Consider the following 16,499-nt stretch of genomic DNA (forward strand, 5'->3'; position numbering starts at 1 on the left):
CACCGTGTTCCATGGGTCACCCTGTGGGACGGCTTGTCATCAAGAAAGCCATCCCTCTACCCATTTCCCCTTCCCAAGAGGTGCAGCCACCTCCAAAATGCCAGTGTAACACTCCTGTCCTCTGCAGTACAAGGTTGAGGTCGTGGTAGGCGCACCCCACAACTCCCTGATGTGAGCATCACCCATACCAAGATCTGGCACAACGCTGCTCCTCTGCTCACCCAGCAAGGTTCTTCCCCCATGGCTGGCACTGCTTTCCTGCCCTCCTGCATCTGGCCTGCAGGGATGCCAACTTTCACATCCTGAAATTCAAGCACCAGACTACTCACCATGATGCCAGGCAGTCAGCCGCTGAGGAGATGGGGCCTAGCCCATAGAGCACCTCCCCCTCTGCCTCTCCCCACCCACTCATTCATAAATACCAGAGCTCACTGAACCTCTCACACACTATCTCCAGAGGTTTTAGGCTGCTCTTTTCCCTGTATGTCTGTGGGCTGAAACCGGTTGTTGCCCTCTCATCTTTGAGCACACAACTACCAAAGAATTATCTTATCTTTATCTGTGCTTTACCTTTTCTGCTTCCTTCTTTCATAACCCTCTGATTCATGGCTTTGGATTCAGGCAGGCAGCAACACACAACTGAAAAGCCACATTCTATTAATTAAATGCTTCAGATGTTTCCCAGTTTATTATAGGCAGGCAGTGAATAACAAAATGAGGGCAGAGCAACCACAAGAATATCAAAGGTCACAAGTCTTCAATTTTGTGCCTACAACAACAGCACTTCTGAGAGGACAGACATTCAGTCCTCATCCTCCTTAATTTTCAGTGCAACTTGTCCATTCATCTCATTAGTTAATATTCTTTAAATGTATTAGATCTTAACTGGTTGTTCTTCCTTCCCTCTTTCCCCAAACTGAGATTAACAAATGTCAGTAGCTACTATTTTTAGTAACTACTTGTAACATAATTTGTTATTTTTCAAACAGTTCCTGAGTCTTAAAAGAGGGAAAGAGCACCTTCTAAACCTGGATATCAAGATTCAATGAAAATATTATTACAAAGAAGCCTTTATGGGGCTTTTGTTTACAAAATACCAATTTAATTACCTTAATGCTTCTTCAAAGAGACTGTTATTCCCCATTTAGGACCAGTACAGATCAGTACAGATGATGGGGCAAGATTTAGGCAGTCACAGATAGTCTTACTGAAATCACACTTGCGGTGCGATTTAACAAACCTTAGAGGCCTTAACAGGTACTTTTAAATTAAAGGGAGTTATGTAAACCACATTTGCTTTATGGGAAAGGGGAAAGCCTTGCTGTAAATGCAATGTTTCTAATTTAGAATTGAAACAATGCAAAACTCTCTGTGATGTTCTTCACAGCTCCAGTAAAAGCAACACATATATTCCAGTGAATTGAACACAGAGAAGAGGTCCTTTGGCAGAACAAAGTCATTTTTGTCATGATTGTTTTCTAGCATACAAGAAATAACTCGAGGCAGAAAAAGCCTTCAGGTATATTTGGTATGTCCTGCCACTAATTATTCAAGCCATGCTAAGCACACACAGTTTCAAAGAACACAACATTTTTTCTGAGAGTTTCTTTTCCTTGAATGTTCCCAATATTCACTGACCCAAACTACATTACTGTAGTTTACATACCTTTTAAACAGCAAAGACTCTTTTAAAAATAATAAACTTCATCATGCTTTTATCAGCGCTGATCTTTCTAAGCCTCTTTTTCCCAGCAGTTAATGTACAAAAATACCCTAGTTATATACAACACTGAATTAAAAAAAGTTGCCACAGATACATTTATCTCAAACTTTCACTAGCACCCACTTAGTAGACATAAATAAACTACTTACCTACAAGGACCTTTTAATGTTTCTTCAATTTCTGTTATTTAAGAGAATAAACTGGTACGAGCTTCTGTCAAACTACTCAAGCAATTGCAGTTCAAAAGGAGAAATACTATGTTTCCTTCCTAAGAATCACCACTCTGCATTATTAGAGGTGGAGCTGAAACAATGCTCATTAGTTTCTACCGCATAACTCATCGTTAACACGTGCTTTCAAAGATTACTTTCAGAGGACTTTGTATTTGTGTGCTGCTTGTTATGGGGCTGGCATCCGTGCTGGGGATCGAGACAATTTAGATAAAGAAGGTTTAACCTCCTTTAATATACAACCCACGTCCAACATGCTTTGTTTTAAATTCTCCAGATCAGAAACGCTACTTCCCTCCCAACATGCACACACACCAGCTCACTGACCTGTCTTTCAACTGTATTGACTTCTGGCATTCCCATGGAGTAACTCTGCAAAAGTTTCTCTTCTTTCTGCAAGTTACTGCTTGCTTTTACCGGAGATCCCATCTTGGACTTTTCACCAATAATCAGTAGTTCAGGCACATCATGAGCTGCCTGCTGCTTGCGAATAGACACCAGGGTTATGTTTCTGTCGTTTAAAGTAGCTAAGTAGGACAGTTCCCTTTTCGTTTTACTGTCCCGTTTCCTCTCCATTATCTTTCTGGATTTTAAATACTGCAGTGCCAAACGAAAGCTTTACGAGAGCAGTTATTCCGTGTCTTATCAGCCACGCTTCCTTCAGCTACATTTACAACAGCCTGAAGAGTTCTGCCTGCCTAATCAACGTGCTCATTAGGCATTCATCACAAAATCCCAAATGTAACCTGCGATCCTTGTGTACACTGCTCGCTGCACTCAGCTACCTGCTCTCCCTGCCAGTTTAAATGTTTCCCACCAATTGGCATCCCTCGTGCTTTCCAAACTGCGTTCGGCACTGCTAATCTCTGCACACGGCGTCGCAGCAGGCTCAGCCAAGGCTGCTTTCACAAGCTAGTCAAACATGACCTGTGTGCAGCAAGCAAGTGCATAATCAGCCCAGCCAGACAGGCATTAGCGCCTTGTGGCCATGAGCACAATCACAGCTCCTACAGAGGGCAACGCTACTCCATTTCCTTCTATGAAATTGCAGGGATTAAATGTGGTCCCTTCTAACACTGAAAATGTGCCTAATTAGTTAATGTACATAATTAGATAAGGCTCCTAGATTAAAGGTCTTTCACTCACTCAGGGCATGAGAACATTCATTCTTCGTTTCAAGAGGGAAAACAAAAGAGTGAGTACAATATTTATACTTTCTAAAACGTGCCTCTTTACCATCAGCAAGCTTTACTAAGAAACAATGAACCAACAAAATTAAAGGAGCAATTAGTGCCAGAAAGTAAAGGGGAAAAAAACATATGCTCTCTGGCAAATTAATTTCCCCTTAGATCCTATGGGTAAAAACAGGAACATCTAATTTAGACAGCCATTCACAATAGGTACCATCACTAGAAGTGCCCTGAGCCAAGCCTGAATATATTTCTTTGAGATTGCCCACAGAAAATGCACAGCACTGTGCTAAAACACCAAGTGGGATCTCCAGTTCCCTAAGCCCACAGTAGTGCAATCTACTTCTGAAGGCAGCCCTGAACAGGGACACCTTAAGAATAGCTATACAGGGAATTTATAAAATATAATTGATGTGTTAGGAATTTACACACTCCTTGGCTGTGCAGTGACATCAGTGCACATGCAAACCTTAAAATAATTGTTTTAAATTTAATCAGAGTCTCTTGGACTTGTCAAAAAAGAGCACAGATTTAGTCCTATGCAGAGGTTTGCACAGAGGGTGAAAATGTCAGCATCTCTCTGTCACCTCATGAAAACCTAAGGGATAGATGAAAGACACTTCACTTGTCTGGGAGGACAATGTCAGATTCTTTTTACTTCCAAAAGCAGAGGTACATCCCTCTCACTCCTGCCACATTGACAGTGGTCCATAAAGTCACCATGCAGGACATTAGCATGCTAGCTTGTCTTTCTGTCATACCTTCTCCACAAAGATGGATCCTCAGCTCTGCTCACTCCATCCAGTTCTTCATTCCAGAGGTCAAGGACCATCTTTGGAAAAAGAAGGTCTTCTGACAACAAAGTGAAACTCAAAATATTGCTGTAGCGCTATTTTGTATCATCGTCTTAATATACAAGATCAGTGATAATATTAAATTTTTAAAAAGGGTTATTTTGAACACATTTTGAGAAATGGCTACTCTTTGTATAGAGAATGTCACTACAAAGAGTCAAGTATCTGTGCTTGATCTGTGTTTATCAGTGAAACCAACTAGAGCTACATCTGACTTCAGCTTGAACGCTGTGCTGAAAATGCAAATTGTGTTAAAGGTGAAATACTTTCAGGAATTACTGATTTAAACTCATTTTGAAACGAGCAATTGAAAATCATACAATTTGATTTTATGTGAAAAAATTAAGTACAATATCTTTAAGTACTAAAGCTACATCTAAATACTAAATACATGTATATAAAGTTAAAAACTAATCTTTGTCTTTCTAAAACAAAACAATTCTCTCATCCCAAAACAAAGATATTCAGAAATTGAGCTCTGTGTTCTAATTCCAAATAACGGAAATTTCAAATTCTAGATTTTCTTAGTGAACAGAAATTTCAGTTTCTGGCCATGCCTAAAGTATATACTCTAAATTAATTGCCCTTTGGAGCTGAGGCTAATTGTGCAGCTGCAAATTGAGGGTGTTTTAGTTAAGGTTGAAATAGGAAAGTCAGTGTTACCCATCTCATCTGATAGCAGTACCATTCCCCGGTTTAAGGCTAGATTTTGCACAGCCTAGGAGTTTCACCAGGAAGAATCACTCAGGCTTGGTAGCATGAGATTCAGACGACAAATAGAAAATACGCCTGCTGCCTTCACAGCTCTCTGCTAGTGTTGGGCAAAGATGTTTGCATTTTCATGTCAGAAAACACAGAACATTACAATAAAATTAAATCCCTTTGACTTAAAGCCTCAAGAGCTAGTAAAACTCAAGTTTCCCCCTTCATATTACCTGCTACAATCAGACTATATGATAAACACAAAAGAAATACTTGTTTTCAGTTAAATTAATTTTCCTGGGTTCATCCTTGGCTTTATAGGATGTTCTGGCCTGCGTCTAATCCCTCTGGTTCCTTGCCCAAAGAAAGCATCTTAGAATAGTGTTAACAATGCCTTGAAAGATGAGATGTTTCATTCAGGGAAAAAAATGGGGAGCTGGAGGTAAGAGGGTCATATTGCTTTAATCTGTGTGGGATAAAAACCAAGAAAAACAAAGTTCAACAAGAAGGAGAGCATGAGTTGGCTACAGTTCACCAGGAACAAACTGTCTGCACACCTTAGGACCAGGAACACTGAAGAAGCTTGGTGTACCACCCTTAAGAGAGGCATGAAAAAAAGGGTGCAGCTACACGGAGGTGTTGGGGTCATGCTCTGTTTAAAACAGGAACTAAGCCATAGGAATGGCCCAAATGGTGACCAAAAGCTGAACTTTTTTTTTTTTTTGCTTGCTTAACTCAAAAATACACATTACTTTTCATGCCTTTGTGTATGCTAACAAACTGAAACCTGTACATGCTTTACATGTATGATTAAAGTCACTCAGACTACACCTAAACATGAAATGATATCAACTTTAACTTTTCCTTTTTCCCCTCCCTTAAAGAAAACAATATAAATGTAGCTTAAGTGGGGAAGGAGTCTAGAAGAGATTCTGCTTTTGTATCCTGGGATGTTTGATGGGATGTACTACCTATCTCATTCTCCAGAGGGAGGCCTATGGGGTAAGACTCGAACACTCAGCTATATCTAGTGCTTCTTTGGGAAATTTGGAAAGCAAGGTTGTGCTTGTGACTATACTTTTAGCACTATATAGTAATCTGGCAATTAAATGTATTTGTCACAGGTTATTATTATGTGTATTGTTAATTTATTTATACATTATTTATGTATTCACACATGCTCCTGCAGATGATGTATTTATCACCAGCAATCCAATAACGATCTGCATTTCTGTTGCTCAGTAAACAACATCATCTTCCGCTTGGCCATGAGAGTTACTGAACACAACCAGACTTCCAACCTGGCCATGAGAGCTCACTGGGCGCAACCAGACTTACAGTGTATTGCAGTATTTGTGCAACTGTAACCATGGCAGCTCTTACTGAACTCAACAGGACTTACAGTGCTGCATTGGCTCTGCATTTCTGTTTTCTAGAGCTGAGTTGGCCGTCACTCAGAATCTAAGCCCACCCGCCCCAAGCGCCTGACATCTGAGATCCACCTGGAGCACACGGGGGTTATTTTCTGCCAAATCTCCTTCTCTTAACACAACAGAAAGGTTAGCCTTACTCTTAATTTGACAATTTGACAGACAGACAAGAGGAATCAGTTCAGATACGTGCACTTTGTGTCAATGCAAAGAGGGATGTATTAGTATTAATACAACACTCTCAAAATCCAGTCTGCCTTTGAATGTTGATCATTTTTCTGCTCTTCTCCTCAGACATCATTCTAAATTACCAAAATACAATCCATCCTGAGGCATACAAACAATGATATAAGGGTTAACCATGAGTAATTTCCCACTTGACAGTATTTGGAGTTATTCTTAATTTGTCTTCAGGATGCAGTCAGCTAAAATGTCTGAAATTTTCCCCCACCTTAACAGAGTTAGATTGGTTTTGGTTTTTACATATGCAACTGCAGGAAATGGAGCATTAAGTTAAAAAAAAGTGGGGACAGGAAAGCAAAGTATTTGCAAAGCTTGTAGTAGTATCACAAACAACAGTGCTGGTAACTCAGTTATCAAGAAATTGTTAACAACATTGCTTGAAAGGGAACCCGTGAAACACCCAGCTCTTGTGTGAAACAATTATTTCTCCCCTGTCAGTGCCTTCTTTAAGCCAAAAGAGAAGTGGTTACTAAAGGCATCCACTTTTTCTTCAAATAAATCCCTGCACTTGCTCAGCAATCGTTTTGCAGTCCTACAACAGGCAACACAAGCCTCACATTTCCCACACGAATCAATCAGCTGCAGCTTGAAAGTTCAGTGGAAGCTTGGTCATATTCATGGGACATAACTATGTCCCTGACTTCTCCAAACTAACTGACATACTTATTACTGAACATGAAAAAAGGCCATACCTTTCTGTATGGAGAGGCAACAAAACTCTCTCTTTAAACATGTATGTTCTTAGTTTTGAGCCATGAAATCAGAAAGAACTCTTTGGCCATGGTTCTAAGAAAACTGACAGCAACCAGACACACAAGTGTTTCTATAGCATGAATGGGATACACAATTCTTGAAAGACATGAAGAAGCATGACCATAAGTATTATTGTTTTTTAAATTGTAAGAAGAAGGGAAAACATACAGAAATCTGAAATACAAGGGATCAAATTCCCACCCGCTCTGAATAAAATTGCTTAAGAGTTGATGGCCTCATTTCAAATCCAATCAGCTCAGACTTTGGCTTCAGTTTTTCAGGAAGCAGACTCAATCTTCTCTAAATATTTAAAAAAGGTTTGTTTGCTCGAAATCAGCAAAACTCAACGAAGCACCTCCTTTGTAACAGGGCCCCAAAACATGTACTGATTTTTTTCATTCCGCAGCTTTTTGTATGAGTGCAAATTATGTGGACTTGGTACTTTGTCTGCTCTTAGCAGTGTTGGTTTCATTATGATAATTTCTGTTATCTGTTTATACTGCAGAAATTTGTTTTCAAGGGCCTGGAAACTATTAGGTTGATCATATTACCACAGAAAAAGGCACACCTTGTGGGTCAAGGTTTAAGTGCAAAGAGCAATTGCAACCTGCATGAATTAATTCAAGTCAAGATTTCCACTAATGCTCATTCACCAAGCAGGTTAAGAAGGCTGGCAGAACTTGTCAGGCAGTGCCACAGTGAAACCAGTAATTTTAATTCTGTGTACTTAAATTTTCTAATGTCATCCATGATTTTCTCTTGCTCAGAGCTGTTTTTGGCTTCTGAAGTTCAAGCAAAAGTTTTTTAGAATTCCATGCAGAGAAAAAGGACCCATATTTTACTCATTTTAACTGCAATATTTCAAATATAACCTTGAGGAGTAATAGTACAAAAGTAACTATTTTAAAAGGCTAATTTGAGAAGACAGAAAAACCTATTACTTGTGAACTAACATTTGCTATCCATATTTAGAAACAAGAAATAATTAAAGTCTTGATTCGATTTTTATTTTGTAAATTTCTTAGTATTTTTGTGGCATTTAAAAAATATCTCTTACACTTGTTTGGGAAAAAGAAAGAGTGATAAGTCTCTGAACCGTGATTTAAAGAAACGAGAAGACTGATTTTTTAAATTATTATTTTTTCCCAAAGTACACTGTCATTTACCCTGTAGCAGGCAAGCTTATAGCAGACCCCAAGATGCCCTAACAAACCTGCAATTAAATTTTCCCCTATACAGATCAGAAATGCAAGCCTATGTCTTAAATGACCTCCATATATAATAGACATCCTCTAAACTGTTCCCAACTGTAGAGTCCACGCCTTCTACGTTTACTATTAGTTTTAAGAACACTCTCATGCCTGTATTTCTGGCTCTGCGGTCAGTGTTTAATCCCAAGCCAAATTGCTCAGCCTCTGAAACCACCTTCATTTCAAGAAAAAAAAAAAGGCAAACCAGTATCTTGTGTTTGCATTACAAATGCCATGTCTAAAATACAAACATATTGCCTTTGTTAGGGCAGGTTACATATTAAAGGCAGTTTCTTTTAACAGCTATTTCTATCTTACTCTGGCAGGAGCCACCTATATACACAAAGGGAAGAGGAATTCCAAAATCCCTAAGTAAGCTTGAAAGCAGAACTCCTCGCCACAGCACCTGGGCTCCTCCAACACAGAGCCCTGAGCAAAGTCCTATCTGCTTTCTTGGTGATACAGGCTAAAGTCTGTCTTTGAAGAAGAGTTTACACTTTCTACATCATCTGTTTGGTTCTTTTACTTCTTTTTCCCTCCTCTCTCTGTGGACTGGTTGCAGTTAGTGGGTAGAAAAAGGCATGAGGGTGATAGGGCCCTCCCTGTGACCTCACTCTTGCAGAGAGTGTAATCTCTCAGGTGACCCTGTCACAGGGCTCAGGCACAGCCCAGCCAGGGTGGCACAAGGGCCCTTCTCACCTGCCCTCTACTCCTTGGCCTTTTGGACCCACCACATACTGCCAAGGCAAGGCATGAGCTCCTTCCAGGAGCGAACAAACCTGAGCACTGCTCATGCGTCTCTGATCATATGCCATCACTGTACTCATGGTGGGACTGAAGGGAACAGGAGGGGCAGCAGCAGGGGCCTCCCTAAATACAGTGCTGCCCTTAAATGCATTTTTTTTCCCAATGTGGAGGTGGATGAAGATCTGCTAGCTCTCTGGCTGACCTACTCTACCACAGCAGGTAAGAAAGGAGGGGGGAAACCTCTGAGGAGAACACTACAGGCCCATGGAGTAGAGGTTTTGCTGTTTCTAGCTGCCAGAGATCAAGAAGTAATGTATCACAGAATATGCTGAGTTGAAAGGGACTCAAAAGGATCATCGAGTCCAACCCTTAGGCTTGCACAGGACCATTCCCAAGAATCACACCATGTGCCTGAGAGTATCATCCAAACCCTTTTTGAATTCTGTCAGGCTTGGTGCTGTGACCACTGCCCTGGGGAGCCTGTTCCATGTGCCCAACCACCCTCTGGGTGAAGAACCTTTTTCTAATATCCAACCTAAACCTCCCCTGACACAACTTGAGGCCATTCCCTCAGGTCCTGTCACTGGTCACCACAGAGAAGAGATCAGTGCCTGCCCCTCCTCCTTCCCTCACAAGGAAGCTGTGGACTGCAATGAGGTCTCCCCTCAGTCTCCTCTTCTCCAGGCTGAACACAACAAGTGACCTCAGCCACTCCTCAGATAGCTTCCCCTCAAGGCCCTTCACCATCTTTGTTGTCTTCCTTTGGATGTTCTCTAACAGCTTAATATCTTTTTTAGAAAAACTGCACACAATAGTCAAGGTGAGGCCAAACCAGTGCAGAGCAGAGCGGGACAACTCCCTCTCTTGACCAGCTGGAGATGCTTTGCCTGATGCCGCCCAGGACACAGTTGGCCCTCCTGGCTGCCAGGGCGCTGTTCACACATATTCAACTTGTTGTCAATTAGGACTCCCCAGGTGCCTTTCTGTGGCACAGTTTTCCAGCATCTCATTCCCCAGTCTGTACAAACATCCAGGGTTGCCCCATCCCAGCTGCAGAATCTGGCACTTCTCCTTATTGAACTTCATGTGGTTGGTGATTGCTCAGCCCTTTGATTTGTCAAGATCTCTCTGCAGGGCCTCCCTGCCTTTGCGTGACTCAACAGCTCCTCCCAGTTTTGTATCATCTGCAAACTTGCTTAGTATTCCTTCCAGTCCTGCATCCAAGTCATTTATGAAAATGTTGCAGAGCACAGGGCATAAGATGGAGCCCTGGGGAACCCCACTAGTGACTGGTCACTAGTTGTGTTTCTACAAAAATCCCGTCAATTATTTGCTCTTCAAAGCTAAGAACTATACAGCACTGCAATGTCCAGGTCTAATATCTGGCATGAACTTACAGCTAATTCTCAGGCCAGACCCAAAGGCAGGGAGGTGCCAGTTTTTATCAGTAGAAAACACATACTTCAAGTGATCATGAAAATAAGTGGAGTTTGCCTGATAGAGTCATACTGATTCACCACAGAGGCTTATAGGAACTAAGAAGAGAAATAAAAAATTAAGAGGAAAATATATTTGCTGCCGTTTTTCTTTCTTTCTTTCTTTCTTTCTTTCTTTCTTTCTTTCTTTTTCTGGAATTCTTAATAATAACTCCCTATTAAATAAAATAACATGAGCAGCCTACAACAATTCAGGTAAGAATTCGGGTGGAAATGTCAGACCTAAAGTAACAGTCAGGGACGAAACTACCAACACAGGAAACTGTTACTGCTGCTGGCAGTACAGTGTAAACCTCTTTCTGTTTACAAGTATTTATATCTGAAATATTTAACACCTGGATTGAAATACACAGTTAAAATCCTAGTTAAAAATGCAGATGAGTTTTCTCAGATTGTTTCCTGTGACAAGCATACTGCTTCACCATGACTCAAACTCACAGTGTTTGTTTTTTGGATGAGGACACAGAGGAAACTGAAGACATTTGACTCCTAAAGAAAGAGTTCCTGTGACCCTGCAACTGTGAGAAAAGGAAAAACAAAAAAAAAAGCCTACTAACTCTGAAATTATAGGTTTTTTTGAGCTCTCAGCAATACTCTCATTTCCAGAGTTCACCTCAGTCTGTTCTCTAGGCAAAGAACATTTCTTCCAAGGACATGTTTAGTCAAAACCAGCGCATTCTGCAGCTCAGTATAAAGGACGGTAACCATCCTGAGAGTTGCTGAGTAACCTTCTGAGACTTATTTACTGCCCTCAGTTCCTGGAAAGCACAGATGTTAAGCCATGGAAATTCAGGCTCAGTTCATTTATCATTCCTGCCTGGTACCTCTGCTTGCTGAAAGAAAAGCTAGTGTGGAAGGGAATTACTTTTAAGCAGCCCTGGTTTACCACCCAAAAGAGAATCTTTGACTGAATCTGCCCCATGGGAAAATCATCGACCTTTCAAGCTTTCCTCATCCTCAGAATAGAAATAAGTTAGAGGAGGTGACAAGGCACAGTGTCTGCATGTCTGGACTAGCCAAACAGTCTCCTCCAATAATTTTAACTCCCTTCTGTCCTGCTCTGCAGGCAGTTTCTTGTTCCTTTCTCTTTCTTAAGCAGTGCCAAGGAGCCAGACGTGAGCACAGAATGCAAATCCTGCCTCGTCCTGGCTTCATGTGAAGCAGTTTGGATTTTCTTCCGAATAGCACTCTCCCTTGCTTCCTGAAACAGGCAGAGAGGCACACACAAATGGGCACAAATGCACCTTGAACAACCCTTAAAACTTGATGATGGAAGCACCTCACTCAGTAAAAAAATTCTCAGTGAAGTTTTGCAGCTTCCTGAGTAGTTTCATAGTTGATTTAAACAGGTGTTAAGGTACGACTGTGAAAGAGGTGGTCCTTCATGGTCCCCTTCATGCACATAATTAGGTACAGATGGTCCCAGACATATTACTATCTGCATAAGGAAGAATGAAAAGCAAGAAGGGTTTGGGTCTGCTATCACAGCCCAAAATGATTACCAGCTCCTTGAGAATTCCAAAATTCCACCTGAAAAAGCTGAGATTTAAAGTGAGTCTACATGTTATTTTCCAAGCTCAGTGATATTATCGCTAGGGATACATCATTTGCCATCTCATTTCTGACTGTGCTCTAAGCTGCTTGAAAACATTTCCTCCCCTCACCCTAAAAGTGGCAGACATTAAGAGTTCATGGAAGGTTAAAACACTCGCCTGATCTACAGGATTAAACTCCAACAGTGGAACTGATTTGTTTTCCTACATGGTCCTTGCCAAACTGCAACAATTTGTGTGAAAATTATCTTCTGTTAATCAAAAGCTATGGGTTCAGCCTGCTTAAATTGCCTGATGATGTAAACAAACATACTTTATAGGCATTCCTGCAAAAATTATGCATAAATCCAAGCTATTTAATTCTTCATTGCTTCTGCCAAAAAAAAAAAAAAAAAAAAATAAGGCCAGCTTAACCCTTTAGTGTTTTTCCCTAGATATATCAATGCCACAATGTATTTCCAATGCTTGGGTTTTGCTTCACAAATATTTAGCATAGAACTGGTATAACTTTATTTCTGCCTTCTGTTACTCTGCAATGAATAAATGTACTGTAACATTTAGCAGACTATCACAAGACACGTATAAAAATCAAAAACTTACTGTGTATATGAATGACCTGAGATTCCTTCTGCTAAAAACAGTCCCAGGCATTTTGGTAGCTAAGACAGCAGCCCTGAGCAAGAGACTTGGAGCTACACAGTGAATGTTTCTGAAAGAAAGTAACTGACTGTACAAGAAAATAGAAAAGACCACATGACTGTCATATGAATATCCTTAGACAATATTAATCCAGTTTCTTTCTATTATTACTTGCCAGTGGTTTTGTCTTACTAGGTACTCATATGGAGTACTCACCAAGAATGAGAGCTACAAAAGTATTCTTCAAAACTGTCTCAAATGTCTCATAGGTTTGGGGAGAACACAAAGTGAGTGGATTCTGCTATTTATTCTGAATACCACTCACTTCAGAAGGCCTGTTTGCATGGGCTTTCTTTCAGAGTAAGGACATTAATAAGGAAAGCACTTAAAACAGGACAAAAATGCCTACAGAGGCAACAAAAGATTAAAAGCTTGGTACATCTCTGGGAAGATGACAACAAAGCCAACTACATGGCAAGACCAGTTTAATTTCGTTGGAATGTCAGCCTCGTGGAATTTTCTACAGACAAGGTTTTGAATAGTGTTCTCACTGCTGGGGTGGGAACACCACAGAGAGCTCAGCGCTCCTCTTGCTGAAGTTACTGCAAATACCCTAAATGTATGCTCACAGTATCACCTGCCACACAGGCATTAAGGTGGGGAAGTCGTTGAGTGGCGATGGCTCAATTAGTCTGTGTTGGACATTTGCACACTAAAGGTAAGCCTTGCAGTCTGTAAGTCTGTACACAACGCTGGATACCCTGTGATTAATGAAAAGTTAACAAAAGAACTGTTAAAAACAATAAATCTGCTTTTAATTACCATTAGAGGGACTAAGAAAAAAATAAACTAAAATGATTAAGAGACTGGAGCATCTCCTCTATAACGAAAGGCTGAGGGAGCTGAGGGAGCTGTTCAGCCTAGAGAAGAGAAGGCTAGGAGGGATCCCATCAATGGGTATGAATACATGAAGGATGGATCCAGATCTATCAGTGGTACCCAGTGACAGGACTAAAGGCAATGGACACAAACCAAAACACAGAAGGTTCCCTCTGAACATCAGGAAACACTTTTCACTGTGAGGGTGACCAAGCACAGGTTACTCAGAGAGGCTGTGCAGTGTCCATTCTTGCAAGTATTCAAAACTGGACTCTGTCCTGAGCAACAGCTCTAGATGACTCAGTTTGGGCAGTGGGGCTGGAGAATGGATTCCAGAGGTCATAGAATCATAGAAAGGTTTGGGTTGAAAGGGACATTAAAGATCATTTAGTTCCAACCCCTCTGACTGGTCAAGGCTGGCACCCATTAGATCAGGTTGACTCAAGGCTCTGTTCAACCTGGCCTTGAACACTTCCAGGGGTGGGGAATCCAGAACTTCTCTGGGCAGCCTGTTCAGTACCTCATCATCCTCACAGTAAAGAATTTCTTCCTAACATCTAATGTAAATCTCTCCTCTTTTAAACTGTTGCCCCTTGTCCTATCACTATCTGTCCGTGTAAAAAGTCACTCTCCCTCTTTTTTGCAAGCCCTCTTTGAGAACTGTAAGGCTGCAATTAGGTCTCTCTCATCTTAGTGGCCCTCCTCTGGACCTGCTCCAACAAGTGTGCTGAGGACTCCAGAGCTGGATGCAGCACTCCAGGTGGGGTCTCAGAGCAGAGCTGAAGGGCAGAATCACCTCCCTCAACTTGCTGGCCACACTGTTTTTGATGCAATTGGGATGCAATTAGCCTTCTGGGCTGCAAGTGCTCATTGCTGGGTCATGCCCAGCTTTTCATGCATGAGAACCCTCGAGAATCTGCAGGGCTGCTCTCAATGAGTTCTTCTCCCAGTCTGTATTCGTGCTTGGGATTGCATGGACCCAGGTGCAGCACCCAGACATTGAGCCACTGACCACAACTCTCTGGCTGCATCCATCTGTCCATCAGTCCATCCACCCAATCAATTTCACCCAAGCTCAACCATTCTGTGATTCTATCAACTATAAATTATTAGAACTGAGAAAACTATTTGAAACTCTCACCATCATGCAGATTTCTCCCTACAACATGGAAGTGAAATTCAAGAGCCAAATAGGCAGGTGCTCCCTCATTAGTCATCTTGCTTCCTGGAACTCTTCACTATTATTATTTAAGTCTCATCTTAATTAAACCATTGCTAACCTGTGGTCCTTCAGCTTCATAAAGACACTCAGTTTCTAAGTTTCATACCTTCCAAAGGAGTGACCATGAGCTCCTTTTCAAGTCCATGGGAAGAAACACAAATTTCATCATCTCTAATAGACTGGACTTCTTGTTCCCTGGAGGAACTTGCCTCTTCTCTGAACCCAGACAATAATCTTCAAATGCTGACATTACAAGAGAGGTGTCTTGAGTTGAGAGATGTGAATCCACAGAAATCGCTTCTGTAAACACACCACAGACTTTTCAAAGAACGGCTCAGTCAGGGAATAGCAAAAAGATTAAGAAAGAGAAAACAATGCCTGTGGCACCCTCCTGAGAGCTGTTGGTTCAGAAACGAAATATAAGGCCATGCTCACTGGACCTCCCAACAGAACTCTTCCAATTTACCTGCTTACATAAATGTAGAGATGCTCTGGTAAAAACTACAGTCACTGGTATTTAGGATAGTCAAAATATTTAAATAAAACCACCAGTAAAATAACCAATAAAACTTTGATGGTTTGACATGTTTCCAGTTTCACTCCCACGTGGTGAGTCCTTCAAAGCAGAAAACTCAATCCAGGCAAGTCAGAACCAAATAACCACTACCTAAGCTGAACTCTTCTCCCACTACAGTAGAGACTTTGTCTCTCCGCTTCAGGCTGTAGCAATGGCTGCATGAACTAATGATTCAGCACTTTCCAACCAGCATTCTTCTGATTAGGAAGACGCAGGATAACATTCACAAAAATCCCTAAGACCTTCAAGACCTCTAAATGCACAGGTGGCTAAGATATGAAATGGATCATGCTGACCTCAAAGAGGCTGAAAGATCACAGGTTCTGAAAAAGTGTTGTTCAAAGAAACAGGGTTTAAAATCCCCTCAAATTTTGGACAACCTCAACTCTGCAAGAGACTGGAGAATGAGTTATCTGGATCAAATTTGCCACAAAAAGCATTTTTTGATTTTAAAATGGAGAATGTGGTGGGGAAAAAAGCATTCAGCAATGTGACAGGAGATCAGAAATATTTTGGACAGCTCTGCCTAAGCCCCTCCTGACCTACAGAGTCTGCTAGTTTCACTCAATGATTCCCAGTATCCGGGAGCCGGACGAGTTCCTTACGTTGTTCTAAGAAGGCCTTTTTAGAAATACATAGTCTTGATGTAGACTAACACATCACTAGTAGCATTTTAAAAAACAGCCCTGTGCAGTCTTATCACTACACTAATCCTCTGGTCTGTGCATATGTTCTCCAATCGCGACAAAACAGGAGACAAAACATATTAGCCAGAGACAACCTGGACATCTTCCAGTGGAAACTCCCCAGTGGGTGTGTTCATGGGATCCCTTTAGAGACAGTGCCAGGCACAGGGTGTGCTGGACATCCTGCCCTCGGCCTCACAGCGATAACTTGCACAAGGTTGCACAGAGATCCCTCACTGTAAAGAGGGATTCACTTACAATCAGGAGGTTAAGGCTAGGCTGGAAGCCAGGACATGGAGCACCATCCTCTCCTGGCTGAAGAAAG

The 16,499-nt window shown here is 41.4% G+C and overlaps 1 protein-coding gene across 5 annotated transcripts in view; it reads right to left on the bottom strand.

The window, feature by feature from the left end:
• Window positions 1-16,499, bottom strand: part of ATP7B (ATPase copper transporting beta) — an 83,241-nt gene that overhangs the window by 32,168 nt on the left and 34,574 nt on the right. The window contains exon 1 of one of the 5 annotated variants that reach the window (XM_050331853.1): window positions 3,905-3,922. The exons of 2 other annotated variants lie outside the window; for them this stretch is intronic. Coding sequence is in view for 1 of the 3 variants with exons in the window: in XM_050331849.1 (XP_050187806.1) it covers window positions 2,281-2,529 (249 nt within the window). In the remaining 2 variants the exon portion in view is untranslated. Of the gene's footprint in view, window positions 1-1,872; window positions 1,977-2,280; window positions 2,699-3,904; window positions 3,923-16,499 lie in introns of those variants that run through there. 2 more of the 5 variants (XM_050331849.1, XM_050331851.1) reach the window with 2 other exon arrangements.

This window comes from Myiozetetes cayanensis, unplaced genomic scaffold (assembly GCF_022539395.1).
Source record: "Myiozetetes cayanensis isolate MyiCay16 unplaced genomic scaffold, myiCay2020 scf5-8, whole genome shotgun sequence".
In the NCBI taxonomy this organism is placed as follows: domain Eukaryota; kingdom Metazoa; phylum Chordata; class Aves; order Passeriformes; family Tyrannidae; genus Myiozetetes; species Myiozetetes cayanensis.